We start from the raw sequence: 14,418 nt of genomic DNA on the forward strand, positions 1-14,418 counted from the left end.
GAGAGAGAGAGAGAGAGAGAGAGAGAGCAGCAGCAGCTTGTGTTAATTATAACTATTTATTACAGATTGTCTTTTAATCTCGTCTGTTACACTACAACGTTCGTAAAACAAAAAACTGTGACAGACAGTCATGACATTGCTTTGCATTTTAATCCAAGACTCAGAGAAAACCTCATTGTACGAAATACATATCAAAATGGTCAGTGGGGAGATGAGGAAAGAAATGGAGGAAGTCCATTGAAAGCAGGCTGTGACTTTACATTGTACATCGTTTGCGAAGAACGCGGTTATAAAATTCATATTAATGATAGCGAATATACTTTTTATAGTCATCGAATACCTCCCACCAGTATTACACATTTACGTATCAAGGGATTAATGACTTTATGTAGTCTCACATATAAATCTACATCTGTAAGTGAAATATTCTATTATTGAAGTGGTTTTTTCTTTATTTTATAATGTTGACTACTTGGTAATTATAATGTGTGCGTGCGTGCATGCATACATACGCATTTTACTGTTATATATTTTACATAGGTAATTATTGAACCCATTACAATGTTTTGGAGACAAATTGGTGGGCATTTGAAAAAAGTTGAGACGTGTTCCGTGGGTGTTACTTGGGGCATTGGTTACGACAGTACTGCTTGGGTATATACAGGTGGTTGGGGAGGCGCGTTTCTCAAAGGTACTTGATATCGATTTTTATAATTAATAATAAATGATAGGTTTTGTACAAAAGACAAAAGAAGGAAAGAGAATGAGTACTCTCTAAATTTCTCGGGGTGAGATTTTACCACAAGAAATTAAGAAAGTACAATTATTGAAGATTTTGGGCACGATAATATTTAGATCGAATTAATGTATCTATAATTCAGTGCAAATTGTTAATGTGAAAAGAATTACATAGGCTTAGGAACCAGCAATACCGGAGTAAATACGATGGTAGATACCCATAATTATTATGTATATGAAAATCAACGTTGGAATCCAGTAACTGGATATACTGCACATGGACTTCCAACAGATCGGTATATGTGGAGCGACGCAACTGGACGGCATAAATGTACGCGAGAACATACAAAATTATTGTCAATGCATTGGCATTGGGTAAGTGAATGAGAAAAGAATCTTTTCGAAAATAAATTGAAACTCTGAATTCGCTAGAGTTTTGTGATGTAAAATAATTAAAAAATAGTGTTTACTATTACGACATATTTTTTGAATTGGGATAAATGTATTTTTATATTTTGAAGGTATCAGATTGGATAGTCGACTTTCACACACCCGGTGGTGTTGACAGAGATGGATGGCAATACGCTACTGATTTCCCATCGCAATATCACGGTAAGAAACAATTTACTGATTACGTTCGAAGAAGACGATGGTTTAGAAGATGTCAACTAACGACCAGCGGACCTTGGCAAGAATTGGGAAATACTAAACTCGTTGATGTCTCTTTATATGTATGTTTTATATTTTTACCATTATCATCTTTACACATTTCGGAAGGAATATATTTTGTTAATTCTCTGTTAATTATAATAGGCAACTGGAAAACCTGGCACGGATGATCCTATTCATGTTTGGGCGGTTGCTGCAAATGGTGAAGCTTTGTTCAGACGAGGTGTCTCAGAATCTTGTCCAATGGTACAACTATTTAAATTGTTTTTAACTTTTTTTTATATACAATACTGTATGTATACATATATATATATATATATGTATATATAATATGCATGCGTGTGCATAAAATTGTTTATTGATTACGCATATAAGAGTATATAAGATAATTTCTAATGAGCAAAGTACTTAACCATTAAGTTATATAGCGATACTTTTGACCTGTTTGACATGTTTCACATATTAAATAGGGAGTAACATGGGAACATATACCAAGCGATCAGCCTTTAATTAGCATATCGTGCGGTCCATGTGGACAAGTCTGGGCTATTGGAAAGAACGGTTCCTCCTGTTGGAGGCTAGGCATTAGTGCTACAAAACCAACTGGTATAAAATTAAAAAATTATCACGGCATACATGTATATAATAACTATAATTACTACAGCACCTCTATTACACCTAATAGATAAGAATTTAAGGTATTTAATCAAAAACTTTAAGATAATCGATATTTTGTCAAAAATTTAGGTATACAATGGCAAAATGTCGAGCCTCCTTCAGGCGCTCAGTTGAAACAAATTTCAGTAGGACATGATGTTGTGTGGGCCTTAGATATGATTGGTCGACTGTCAGTACGCCGAGAAGTACAATCCAATGTTTTCCCCGAGGGAACTCATTGGCAGACATTACCTGCTATGCCAAACGATCCTATTCATATAGGTATCGAATAGCTACACTCTTCCCTTCCATCTCTTCTATTTCATTGTATGATATGTTAATACATTCGTAGATATGTCGGTCGCAAATGCTAAGCAAGGATTCCGACATGTATCCGTTTCGAGGGAGCAAGGACAAATTTGGGCAATTTCAGGAGCTGGTATTATTTGTCGAAGAATTGGTGTTACACATGAAAATCCAGCTGGAACCGGATGGGTAACCGGTATAGGGGTAAGTAGCGAAAACAAGTTTCAACGAGCTGAAAATTGATTTAAAAAGTACAGAAAATACGGTCTAATGATTACATAAAACTATAACAAAAAAGAATAACAATTAAAATTAGAATTTTTTTCTAATAACTCGCTAATTGCTATACAATTGGTAAATATAGATAAATAACTATAATACTCTTTTTTTAATACCTAGTGACAAAAGTAGTATCACTTTTCATACTTGAAATGATTGCATCATTGGAGCGCAATATTAATCTAGAGAAAAGCGCAAAATTTTTATTTTAATACTGTCTCATAAGTTACATGATATTAAAATTATTAAATAAGAAAAATAAAATTTTGATTTTTTCCTAACAGGCAAACTGGCAAAACGTAAGTCTTGGAGGACTTGTAAATAAGACAAAATAATCTTTATTACGTATATTAAAATACTGCATTATATAAATAAATACGTATATTAAAAGCTACAATATTAAATAATTAATAACTTTATGATTACACCTTGTAAAGTGTACTATCGCATGCGTACGCATGTATATGAACACAGAAGTATCCATGCCAATACAATGTTGTTAATTTGTAGTCAATAATCATAATAGTATAGGGCAAATTACTTGACATCATCACATTAAAAACTTCTTCCTCAATATGACGGATATTAAAGAAGTATTGAAACGAGAAAGTGAGAGTGAGAGAGAGAGAGAGAGAGAGAGAGAGAGAGAGTTAAATAGTTTATAAAATAAGATATATAAAAGAATATACATGTATATCATTTAAATTACTTCTTGAGTTACAATTTACATCAGAATATACTTGTACGATAAAATAATAATGTCATTATGTAAATATTTTGTTATTTTTTTTAGTAGTTAGAATATGTGACAGATAAACGAATAAATGTATCTGTGACTAGCAAAATAGCCTAAAAAATGCTTACAGATATATAATAAAATTAAAAAAATATTTTTCTGTGATTGTGTAAACATTCCAATGAGCGTAACAATATTTGTTAAATGATACTTAAGAGCTACTTTTACCAATTTTATGAACCAAGAAACTGACATAAATTCGTATCTGGAGACACGGTAGTGTCTCGGTGCTAAGACGTGGCATGAGACACTGCCGTGCTCCTTATAATCACAGCGCTCAATGTTACTAATAAAATGTTACGACAATACTTATTAATTTTATTTTTTCTTACAGCCAATATATATTTCGTTAAATTTTGTACAAATAAAATGTAAAACGTTTTAGTAAAATGAGACTGTAAGAGAGTCATCTCAACTATAGTATGTACATACATACATTGCCACTGTAATGAAGACATCATTGTGTACCTTAAAGTATTAATTTTGTTTACTATTTTATTATAATGTAAGGAGCGCAAGCTATTTTTATTTTATAAGACAAATATCACAATAAACTCGCTTTTGTTATGTAGCACCGTTATTATTATTATCATTGTCATCGTGATTATCGGTACGTCGATACTTATTAGTGCAAATATATGTGTTAGGTGTAATTGAAAAATTTTGTAAAAGAATAATGTTCAATTATAGTAATTATACTCTTGCTAGAAAAGAATTAAATTCAAAATTAATAAAAAAGATAACTGAGAAAGACGACTGTATTTATATTTGTTGAATTTTATCTCTATGTTGATTTATATTAAAGCCATATGCGCGCGCACGTGTATATTGTATTATTAAAATTAAAATTTACTATAAAATTATTAAAATTTGAAAAATACTTTTCCTAATTAGGTATTAGAATTAGATAGCATTAGATACTTTCCATCGATCTGTTGGTCGTACTACAAAATGGTTTTTTTTTTGTTTTTGCTGTTCTTCACGTTACGAATAAAAGGTATGTTAAAGTGAAACATTGTAATGGACATTTCTCTTTTTGTTATATAAAAAAAACGATTTTATCAAAATGATGTTATTATCCTAAATTTTTCTACATATTTTTGTTGTAACTTTTCGTTTTCAGCCTTATCTCTTTTCCCTTGCTCACTATGGACAATTCCGTAAAATCCATAAATGCAGAAGCCTAAAAATAAAAAATTGAGATGTAATATTTGATTTAAGCCTTTAGATTAGTTTTAGTCATCTTTGAATCGCATAGTACATTTTTTCATGCCTTTTAATTTTACTACAGGACTTACCAATCAACAACCAAGTGGCGAATCTGATCCATGTAAAGATGTCTAGTTGTAACATTAAATATGTGTTTATAAAAATACTGAGACACGGAATAAGTGGAACGAGGGGTACCTACAGCAAGACATCATAGAAATATGTTAAACTGATATATCAGACTTTTCGCAACGTCGCACGTCCCTATGTTATTGTATGTTATTATAGAATGTGGAGCAATCGAGCTTTTTACAATTAGTGTACAATTAGTGTTGCGCGCACATTCCTTTACCTTGAAAGACAATTCAGTCCTCTGCACCGGCTGTCTACCAATCGCTGCTAAATTCAAGAAAAGAACAATCGCAAGTACACTTAGTGTCACAGATATCACCATATTTCCTGCGAGCAAGTGCGCGCCCATGTTACTGATCAGAAACGTGATAATACATATAACGATACCTGAAACGATTAAACTTTGCAGATCGGAGGAATTACTTGGCATGTCTTTTATATATATATATAAACATATTGCATTTATAGTAAATATATAAATATTTTAATTTGCATAACTCACAGAGGAAGGCAATGCCAACATTTGCAATTTTGTTAGAAAGTTCCGTTGGTTCTTTCCGATTTTGCAAATTGAACAATTCCTTAAATATATTTATAGGTGTAAGTTGGATGTAATTGCTCGTTGGTAATATCACAGAAACGTTAGAATTTTCTTCTTTTTGATATCTATAAAAATGTATACTCCCTACTAATTTTGATTAATTTCACTTGATATGATTTATAAATATTTACAACTCTCGATCTCGATCAATCATCAAATGTTACCTTAATATCAAAACGCATATCGCTACTATCGTGTACGCAAGTAGAGTCCCGATAGACATCATATCGATCAATTGTTGCAGATTGAAGATGAGTGTCATGAGACCTAAAATGCAGAATATAATATCAACGTTATATGAAAATAATTAAATGTCGATAAGTTGTTAGACATTTATAGGTATATGTATGTACGCATTGCACGCCTCGATTATCCGGTTCTGATCCAATTGCTTCTATAATTGCTGCTATAAACGCATGCACCCCCCGAGACTCTGCATGGTACTATTATATTTATATACATACATACCGATAAGTAAACCAGAGAGCACTGTGCCGTAAATAGGCGTCATTGTTTTGGGATGCACCGTGGAGAGAGTCTTGAATATTATACCATCGCTAGCCATGGCGTACAATACGCGCGGTAAAGGAAACATAGCGCCCAAGAGACTGGTGCAGAGCGCGAATATCGCGCCTATGTTGACGATCCATTTGACGACGGGCCAGCCGATCTCGTCGAACGCGTGTGGAAACGGCGCGTCCGCACTCTAAAGTGACGAATATTCTCATTTGAATTCTTGAAACACCAGATCTACAGGCTAAGAAAACCTCGAATCCCAACGAGTAGTTGATCGAAAATGTTAAATTGCTTTCGCAATAGTTGTTACTATATCTTACACTATATCTTTATAGAATATAGAGAATGGTTATTATAGGTATATATAAGTAATATGATGTAGACTTAAATTTATTATATTCACCTGAGCATAATAAGGCAGCATCATCGTTAGGACTATGGAGATACCAAAGTACGCTATGAATATAACAATGAGGGATAACACGACCGCAAGAGGAATATGACGTTGAGGATTCTTGGCTTCCTCGCCGGTAGTAGCGACCGCGTCAAATCCCACGAATCCGTAAAAACACTTGGCCGCTCCGGCCATCACTCCACTGATGCCAAACGGCATAAATCCACCAGTTCCTCCATTCTTCACAGAATCTGGAATATCCTCGGGTGCGATTGACCAGTTTGATGGATCCGCTAGAAGCATATATTCGGTTAGAAACATATATAATCCGTTAGAAGCTCTATATATATATATAAAAGGAACAAAAAAAGAGACTATTTACAGGGATTGAGGAACCTTACCTTTATTGCACCTTTACATGTATTTAATTTTTTTAAATTATAACTTTACGCGATTTTCGCACCGCAAACTCGAATTAATTATCAAATTATAATCTGTTTTAACAATATAAGCTCGATGCTTCAATGTACAATAATAATGCTAAGGCATTTAAACGCTCACTGCAAAGCGTTGAAAAGTTCTTCAGATTTGTGGCCACAATTTGGAATGAATTTAATGAATCGTTCTTTGGAATCTCCTTCTTTGGTAACTATAGTGTAAAATAAATGTCAGTTGGTCGACACGAGATATATTAGGAGTTGAATCAGCGCTTATTGAATAATATTTTGCCTCTTTTACTTTATTTATAATTTTTGTTAATAGCGCTCTCCTGACATAACTTGAATAAATTCATCAAAAATTGTCGATGAAAGATAAGATATATAGATCCCTTACCTTTATTTCCATGTACTTTTATACACTCAAATAGAAACGGATCGAATTCAGCAATAAGCTCTAAAAGCATCTATATAATTGCCGTTCCGAAGAGAACCAAAAAGCATTCATTAGAACCCCTGAATGGTAGACTACGAGATGTTAATGATTTAATGACTGATACTATACGTTTTTTAAAACGTACGTTTCGCCAATATTCTATTTCTTTTTCTATTTTATATGGTTAAGGGGATGCTAAATCGATTACCGAACTCGATCAAGGTCGATAGTACAGATTTTTTAAATTCCAAATTCGATAATAGTGGTGACATCTTTGATTCAGTTTTTACATTATATTATATAATATATATCATTCTGTCTTACTCAACGCACACATCTGTTCTTATCTAACATATGCCAGCAACCTCTATCGCAAGACCGCGCAACTGCTACATAGGAATTTCGGCTCTGTTGACAGTCCCAGTCTTCCCAAAGCACCTGTATGCACGTATTTTCTATTCGGTGACGATACTTTTTTTTTCTAGACTTTCAATCTTAGCTCTACAATCTCGACATCGTTCGTTTCAATAATGTTACCTCAGCTGCACGCTTATTTTCATGATATGGACTCTAAAACTCTTATATCAAGCAAATATATATCTGAGGTGGTACAGCTGTACGAGCCAAAAGTGAATTTTTAACGAATTAAAAATTTTTTTTCTCATGTGAGATCCAGCTGAGGTCCGTTTGTGCATACTTTAATTTATGTAATAATACTTTTGCAATCCGTACATCCAATACGGAGATTTTTCACCGAATGGAAATGTGGGTAAAACAATAGGCTTTAGCATCGCCTTAAAGGATTTACTTCTTTTTTTGATGTACTTCGATCCAATATTTTTATAAAAATGTTTATAAACATTTTTATAAAAAATTGGTTACCTTCTTTTAAAAAAAATGCCGCCCCCCTAAACTTGCCGCCCCTACAGGCAATAGCCTAGGTTAGCCTCTAATGCTAATATGGCACTGTATATATATATATATATATATATATATACACACATATATAGCTTCAACTTTTACATGCTAACAATAATTAAGCTAACAATTTAAATTTTTTAATTAAGACGAGAGATTTACACATCTTTATAGTTTTTTAAGGACACACACCGCGCGCGCACATATTATACATATGTGTATATATTTGAAATAACATATGCCATCTTTTTACGAGTCGTATTCGAGACTATAATACGAGTAGGTATATATATGTATAATGATCGGTATGCGTGGCGCGGCTCAACTTCAAACTTGTATATTTTAGACTTTTAGAGGGTGCGTGCAAACTCTACATCGAGCCACGAGCATTTCGGCTATCTTTCATTGTTTTTTGCCGAGTCGCGTAACAATTAAATAAATGTTTACCGAAATGTGTGCTCGCGACTCGAGGTTCGGCTCGATAATTTGGACGCATATTCTATAAGGGTGCGTATAATAATAATAATATTGCTGCTTACCTTTCATCGATCCTGCGACGATGACGATCGTGATAGTTATCAAGTTCACAACGGTAAAGATGTTGTTTAAGATGGACGATTCCTTCACACCGATGCATAATAGCACCACTAGTAACATGACCATCGCGAAAGCGAAAAAGTCAGGATACTCTGATAAGAAAGAAACATCGATAGGCATAAGAGAGCGTAGAGCATTTCCCATGACATTTCCTATTAACGCGTCGATATAACTGCTAAGACCTCGAGCAACGCTCGCTGTGCCTATAAAATCATTTTAAAACGTCGTTTTACTTATATATGTATATGTATGTAGATAATTAGATATATATATACATATTATCGTTACGCCGCACGTCGTTACGCTGTCATTAATATCTGACTAGCCTTTCTCGCCGCGCATTCCGCGTGAGTCGATTTTTCGCCAATCATATATTTCTCACCAATTACATACTCCAGAATTAAGTTCCATCCTATGATGAAGGCGATGAACTCGCCTACCGTTATGTAACTATAAACGTACGCTGATCCGGCTTTTGGCACTCTCGACGCAAATTCCGCGTAACACAAGCCTACAAATATATAAGTGTACTATATTATAACTTATATATATATAGAGGGAAGGCTCCGATTGCACACATTGCATGTTGCACACATGCGTCGCTAATTGGCCAATTAAAAAATAAAATATTCTCATTGGTAAAGCAGTGAAAAATTACTAGGCACCAGCTGATACGAGTGGTGTGTGCAATCGGGATCCTCCCTTATATAACTACAACATACCCAAGTAGCACAGCACAAAGCGCTGCGTGCACTACTTGAGTACTAATATATAACATAATATTATAATATACATAATATAATATATATACATATATGTATATAAATAAACAAATTATTTCATCGGTATTCCATATTACATCCCATTTTCTCACTTTCGACTTTTTTGTTAGTATTGATAATTGGACTTAAATATCTTGGCGACTTTCATTTATTGGATGTTGCAGCTAACATATTCCTCACAAGAGTTCTGTGTAAATTTAAAGTCTTCATATGCATTTATATCGGAGCAATGTTAATTTAAAAAAGCTATTCCATAATCCCTGCTTTTATATATATAGAGTATAATGTAGACGAGTACATGTATAAATGATTGTGTGTGCAATCGATTTGGTTTAACTTACCCGCGAAAGCAGACGCGATAGCGGCTATGAGGAAAGAGACGGAAACGGCAGGTCCAGCCGTCTCTTTGGCGACGCTACCGGCAAGGACGTAGACGCCCAAGCCGAGAGTCGCACCCACGCCGAGTGCAGTCAGATCGAATAAACCGAGGACCCGTGCCAATCGTTCGCCCTTCGTATCTTCATTCTCCAGCTCTACACGCCGCCGCGACAACGCTTTCCACAAACGACTCGTCATATCGCACTGATCCGCGCGCGGGCTCTTCTTTCTCTGCTCAACTCTGCTGCAGCGTTACACTAAAGCTAAAATGTAAAGCGGGAATGTCGTCAGTTATGTCGCGTGTACTATATATCATTCGTAAATCAAATCAGACGTTATTTACGAAACATTATTTACAAAGATTATTCGGCATATACCGCGCTAATTAATTAATAACCAGCTTTTTAAGATTAATCCAGACCGTTCAGACAGCTCGAGATATCGCTCTCTGCGCGGTAACTGTTTGTCGATATTGTAGTCTACAATTTAACATAAAGATTTCTACATGTATAATGCACGTACGTTATCAAAAGGTTTAGAGCGTAGCTCTAGTACAAAAGCAATTATAAAATAATAATTATAAGGGGCCGCCGGGGCCTCTTCATCAGCTTTTTATAAATTTATTAGCGCGCGTACGTATATATATATATACATACTCGTATGTATACAGGGTATTACGCCAAACTTTTTGACACATTGCTTGTGGACAGATACACAGCGGATTAAACTGCAGAATAGATTCAGTATAGTCCTCTACCATTTTACAATTTTCGCAATTATTTGTTTTAGCTACCTATCTAATGAGCAGAATGTCCAAAATCAACGTATAAAAGATTTATACTTTAAGATATATATATATATTTCTTTAAGAATATTCTTCAAGAAATATCATTTTATATTTCATAAAAAATTCTGAAAGATATATCTTGAAGTTATCTAATGCGTCGACTACGTCCGCTTCACTTCTTTAGAATTTCTTTAGAAATTAATACCTCGTTAACTATCATAAAAATTGTAAAAATAATGGTAGAGGACGTTTCAACTTGTTAATTTAGTTCGGTCTATTTACCCGCACAAGCGGTACTGTATATCAACAAGTTTTTGGACACCCTGGTATACATATACATTCATATTAAGATGATTTTTATTTTTAAAAGTTATTACACGAGGATAATTTTTTCTAATATCGTTCTATGGTATTATAAAATTTCGGGTCAATCAAATAATATTAACATATATATTTATAAGTATAACATGGGGAGGGGAGGGGGGATGAAAGTATTTTACAATTAATTGTTGCATTTATTGTTATCATAATGTTTCAACTATCGAATAAGCAATATCTCGTTTACTGCACTAATAAATCTTTTTATACAAAAATTTTAGGACAATATTATAAGATGACATTAAAACATCCCAGTCAGAAATGACAATGGAATCGACGTCGATTCCATCATCATTTCTGATCGGGATGCTGCGTTTGAACGGAATTTCTCTCATCTGTATTTTACCCATATATTGCACAACCGCATATTGTACAACCGCATTGCAGACAATATTCGAAATCACAGATTGAAATCATTAATAATAACTGTTTTTGTTTATTGTATTCTTTTTGTCCATTATATTCTTCGTTGAGAATTTTTTGCAATATTTCTGAATGATCTGAATGAAAAATAAAAAATTACAACATGAGAGCGCGCGCGGTACGAGATTAATTTAGAAAAAATAATGTAATTGTTTAATTTTGAAGAAAGAAAAAAATCGAAAAAAGAAGATCGAAAAAAATCAAAACTAAGAAACAGATATTTTTGCGTACAGTTATATCTATCCGTGTGATAAAATCCGTGTGTATACAGCGGCAATGTTTTGTTTACTATCCAATATCATTCCACATATGTCACATGGACAGATGACTTTTTTTAACCAACGCTTATATTTGTCAAACTTTAAACGTTTATACTTAAAAAACTACTTTACGGAAAAAAATGTCTTACACTTTAATTACTTAATTTTTTACGAAATTTCGCGCTGTATTATTGGATCTGTGAATTTTTTTTCAAAATTACATAAAATTTGTTGACGAAATCTTGTTCCATAAAATTTTAAATTGATATTTTTTGCAATATTTTTGTCTTTGAAACGCTACAATTTGATGAAATATCATCGGACAAAATTTAATATAAAAATACATTACGCGGTACGTATGTACCCCTACAATACAAAGGTTGCAGCAATATTGCAGCGTTATTGCAGCGATATTACTGCAAGTGCTTCTGTGCTGTATGGGTAGGCGTTTTAAGCTTTAAAATGCTTTTTAAAAAAAATTGATATGATCATTTTTCAGATATCGAATTTTTATGTAAAATGTTTGTTGTGTGGAAACTTTCTTTAATATCGACGGTCGGAGTTTTTTAAAAAATTTTGAAAAAAATTATACGAATCAAGCGCATTGTAACAAACATTTTTCTTCTTTTGTCTATTTTTCCTGTAAGTTTTTTAGTTTCGAAGTTAAAAAACATTTTGGGAAAAGCATTTTCTCAGGGAATATATTGATGACATATGTATAATATATATGTGTGTTCATATCGAAAGAACCAAAAACGATTTATAAGAAAAGTATAAATAAAGAATTATTTATCACTGCTTTCCATCTCTCGGCCATTATTTACTACACAAGAACTCGAATAATGTCAATCCAAATAATAATTATTCCTTGTTAAGTTTCCTAAAAACCGTTGTTCGATCAAACGAAAGGTCACATACAATATTCCTTAAAACACTAAAGATATAATTCCATTAAATATAAATTGTTACTTGATTTGAAATTAAATATAATTTGGACAGAAATATTAAAAAATAGTTATATCTTATATTTAACAAAAATTTCAAAGTCCCTTTAACACTTATAGAGATGCAACTTTCTACTCCCCATGTTCTTTAAATTCTGATTTTTGATAATTGTATTATTTTATTTCACACATATCAATATTTTGCGCTGTATCGTGTGATTCAGGGAAACTGACATTCTCCCAGTAAGAATTCTTGCAAAATCTTGCAAAAGCATGTTCACCGCAAAATGGCAACTGTGCAATGGTAAAATCTCAAAAGAGAGGATAAGATTAGAAAAGAATAGCCAAAGATAATAGAGTTTGAAAAAGAACATTAGTTTTTCGTTTTCAATATTTTATGCAATAACGCGAGTTTCCATTTATTAGAACTTCGATTATATTGTCGACTATTTGATATATATACATATAATAATAAATTTAACACAATTATATAGGATTTGCCATTAATCGACAGTTTAGTCAAAAAGAGGAACATGAAATAAACTTAGAGAAGGTAGGTAATTTAATTGAGAGATATTTTTCAATTTTTATACGTGGAAATAACAAAGCCGCGCAAATTCTGTTCGATTAAATGTTGCCGTCGCGATGTATTATCGTACATACGTACGACTGCTCGCAACCTTGGTGCCACTTTCACTCCGTTCACTTATTTCCCCGTACAATCGTTCCATTCGATCTTTACCCAAGATTTTGAGCATATTAGCACAAAGCTTAATTAATATGAAAAATAGAAACATAAAACATAAAAAAGAACAAAAGAACATCATATATTTATCTCTTTATAATCAATTATTACGCTGAAATTGCATTTTGAAATCAATATTACAAAATTTTTATGATTTAAAATATTCAAACTTATATTTTCTGAAAAACTTTTATACAGTGTCATTATGTTGTCGCAAAAGAACAATTATTATTATCGTGTGTTTTCAAAAGGCAATACGACATCCTTTCTACAACACGTGAAAAGGATCATATCTTTTAATATCCACGAGTGCTGCAAAATGTAATCTTAGTCATTATATGACCGTCGTCATTATCAGTTTTCATGCTCAAATATTCGGATTGTAAAAACGCTTGGTAAAAGATTGTAAATAATTATTAAGAATTCTTAATTCTACGTCATAAAACATGTACCACTGGTAACTACGAGTAGACGATAAAAGAATACAGAATATGGAAATAATTTAATAAATCTATAATGGGGTAAAAAATGATAACAAAAACGGAATGATTGACAACTTTTCAAATGTTTTATATGTAACAAGTTTTATGTATACAAGCACACTACATTCTTAATTATGTTTCTAAATATCGCACCGTTATTTGTATCGTTTTCATTGTAGATGGGGAATCACACCGAACTCTAAAGGGTTTCATACATGAAATGCATAACATAAGACCTGCTGGACCAATGAGCATCTAGCATAATGTCGCCATATTGATTTACATAAGATGCTCATTGGTTTAGCGGCCTTATGTTATGCATTTCATGTGTGAAGCCCTTAACGCTTAGTCTCGCGAATGGTAATTTTAAGACAACGCTACAGCAGACTTGCAGTTATTCTTTGACTGCAAAATTATGTTACATTTTTTATTGAAGCTCGATAACTCACGGTCGATAATCATACAAAATTATAAAATCAAATAACGCACAAGGCTTTTGCTTTTACGCTCATGTATATACACACGCGCGCGCGCATACACGCACATCAGCGTGC

At 33.0% G+C, this 14,418-nt stretch overlaps 2 protein-coding genes across 6 annotated transcripts in view; one reads left to right on the top strand and one right to left on the bottom strand.

Annotated features, from left to right (window-relative positions):
* Nucleotides 1-3,293, top strand: part of Pex23 (tectonin beta-propeller repeat-containing peroxin 23) — a 9,776-nt gene extending 6,483 nt beyond the window's left edge. For all 4 annotated transcript variants that reach the window (XM_018510977.1, XM_018510979.1, XM_018510976.1 and 1 more), the window contains 9 exons: nt 66-414; nt 541-691; nt 914-1,113; nt 1,260-1,469; nt 1,552-1,653; nt 1,878-2,013; nt 2,155-2,346; nt 2,417-2,574; nt 2,934-3,293. In XM_018510977.1, the coding sequence (XP_018366479.1) occupies nt 66-414; nt 541-691; nt 914-1,113; nt 1,260-1,469; nt 1,552-1,653; nt 1,878-2,013; nt 2,155-2,346; nt 2,417-2,574; nt 2,934-2,984 (1,549 nt within the window). In that variant the 3' untranslated portion in view covers nt 2,985-3,293. The remainder of the gene's footprint in view (nt 1-65; nt 415-540; nt 692-913; nt 1,114-1,259; nt 1,470-1,551; nt 1,654-1,877; nt 2,014-2,154; nt 2,347-2,416; nt 2,575-2,933) is intronic.
* A 972-nt stretch (nt 3,294-4,265) lies between these two features.
* Nucleotides 4,266-14,418, bottom strand: part of slif (cationic amino acid transporter slimfast) — a 12,783-nt gene continuing 2,630 nt past the window's right edge. The window contains exons 2-11 of one of the 2 annotated variants that reach the window (XM_018511062.1): nt 9,809-10,108; nt 9,068-9,196; nt 8,628-8,888; nt 6,307-6,590; nt 5,856-6,093; nt 5,552-5,654; nt 5,289-5,452; nt 5,007-5,173; nt 4,744-4,852; nt 4,266-4,628 (exon numbers count right to left, since the gene is read on the bottom strand). In XM_018511062.1, coding sequence (XP_018366564.1) covers nt 4,507-4,628; nt 4,744-4,852; nt 5,007-5,173; nt 5,289-5,452; nt 5,552-5,654; nt 5,856-6,093; nt 6,307-6,590; nt 8,628-8,888; nt 9,068-9,196; nt 9,809-10,043 — 1,812 coding nt within the window. In that variant the 5' untranslated portion in view covers nt 10,044-10,108 and the 3' untranslated portion in view covers nt 4,266-4,506. Of the gene's footprint in view, nt 4,629-4,743; nt 4,853-5,006; nt 5,174-5,288; nt 5,453-5,551; nt 5,655-5,855; nt 6,094-6,306; nt 6,591-8,627; nt 8,889-9,067; nt 9,197-9,808; nt 10,291-14,418 lie in introns of those variants that run through there. The other variant, XM_018511063.1, reaches the window with a different exon arrangement.

The sequence above is a fragment of the Trachymyrmex cornetzi genome, unplaced genomic scaffold (genome assembly GCF_001594075.2).
Source record: "Trachymyrmex cornetzi isolate Tcor2-1 unplaced genomic scaffold, Tcor1.1 scaffold358, whole genome shotgun sequence".
Lineage (NCBI taxonomy): Eukaryota > Metazoa > Arthropoda > Insecta > Hymenoptera > Formicidae > Trachymyrmex > Trachymyrmex cornetzi.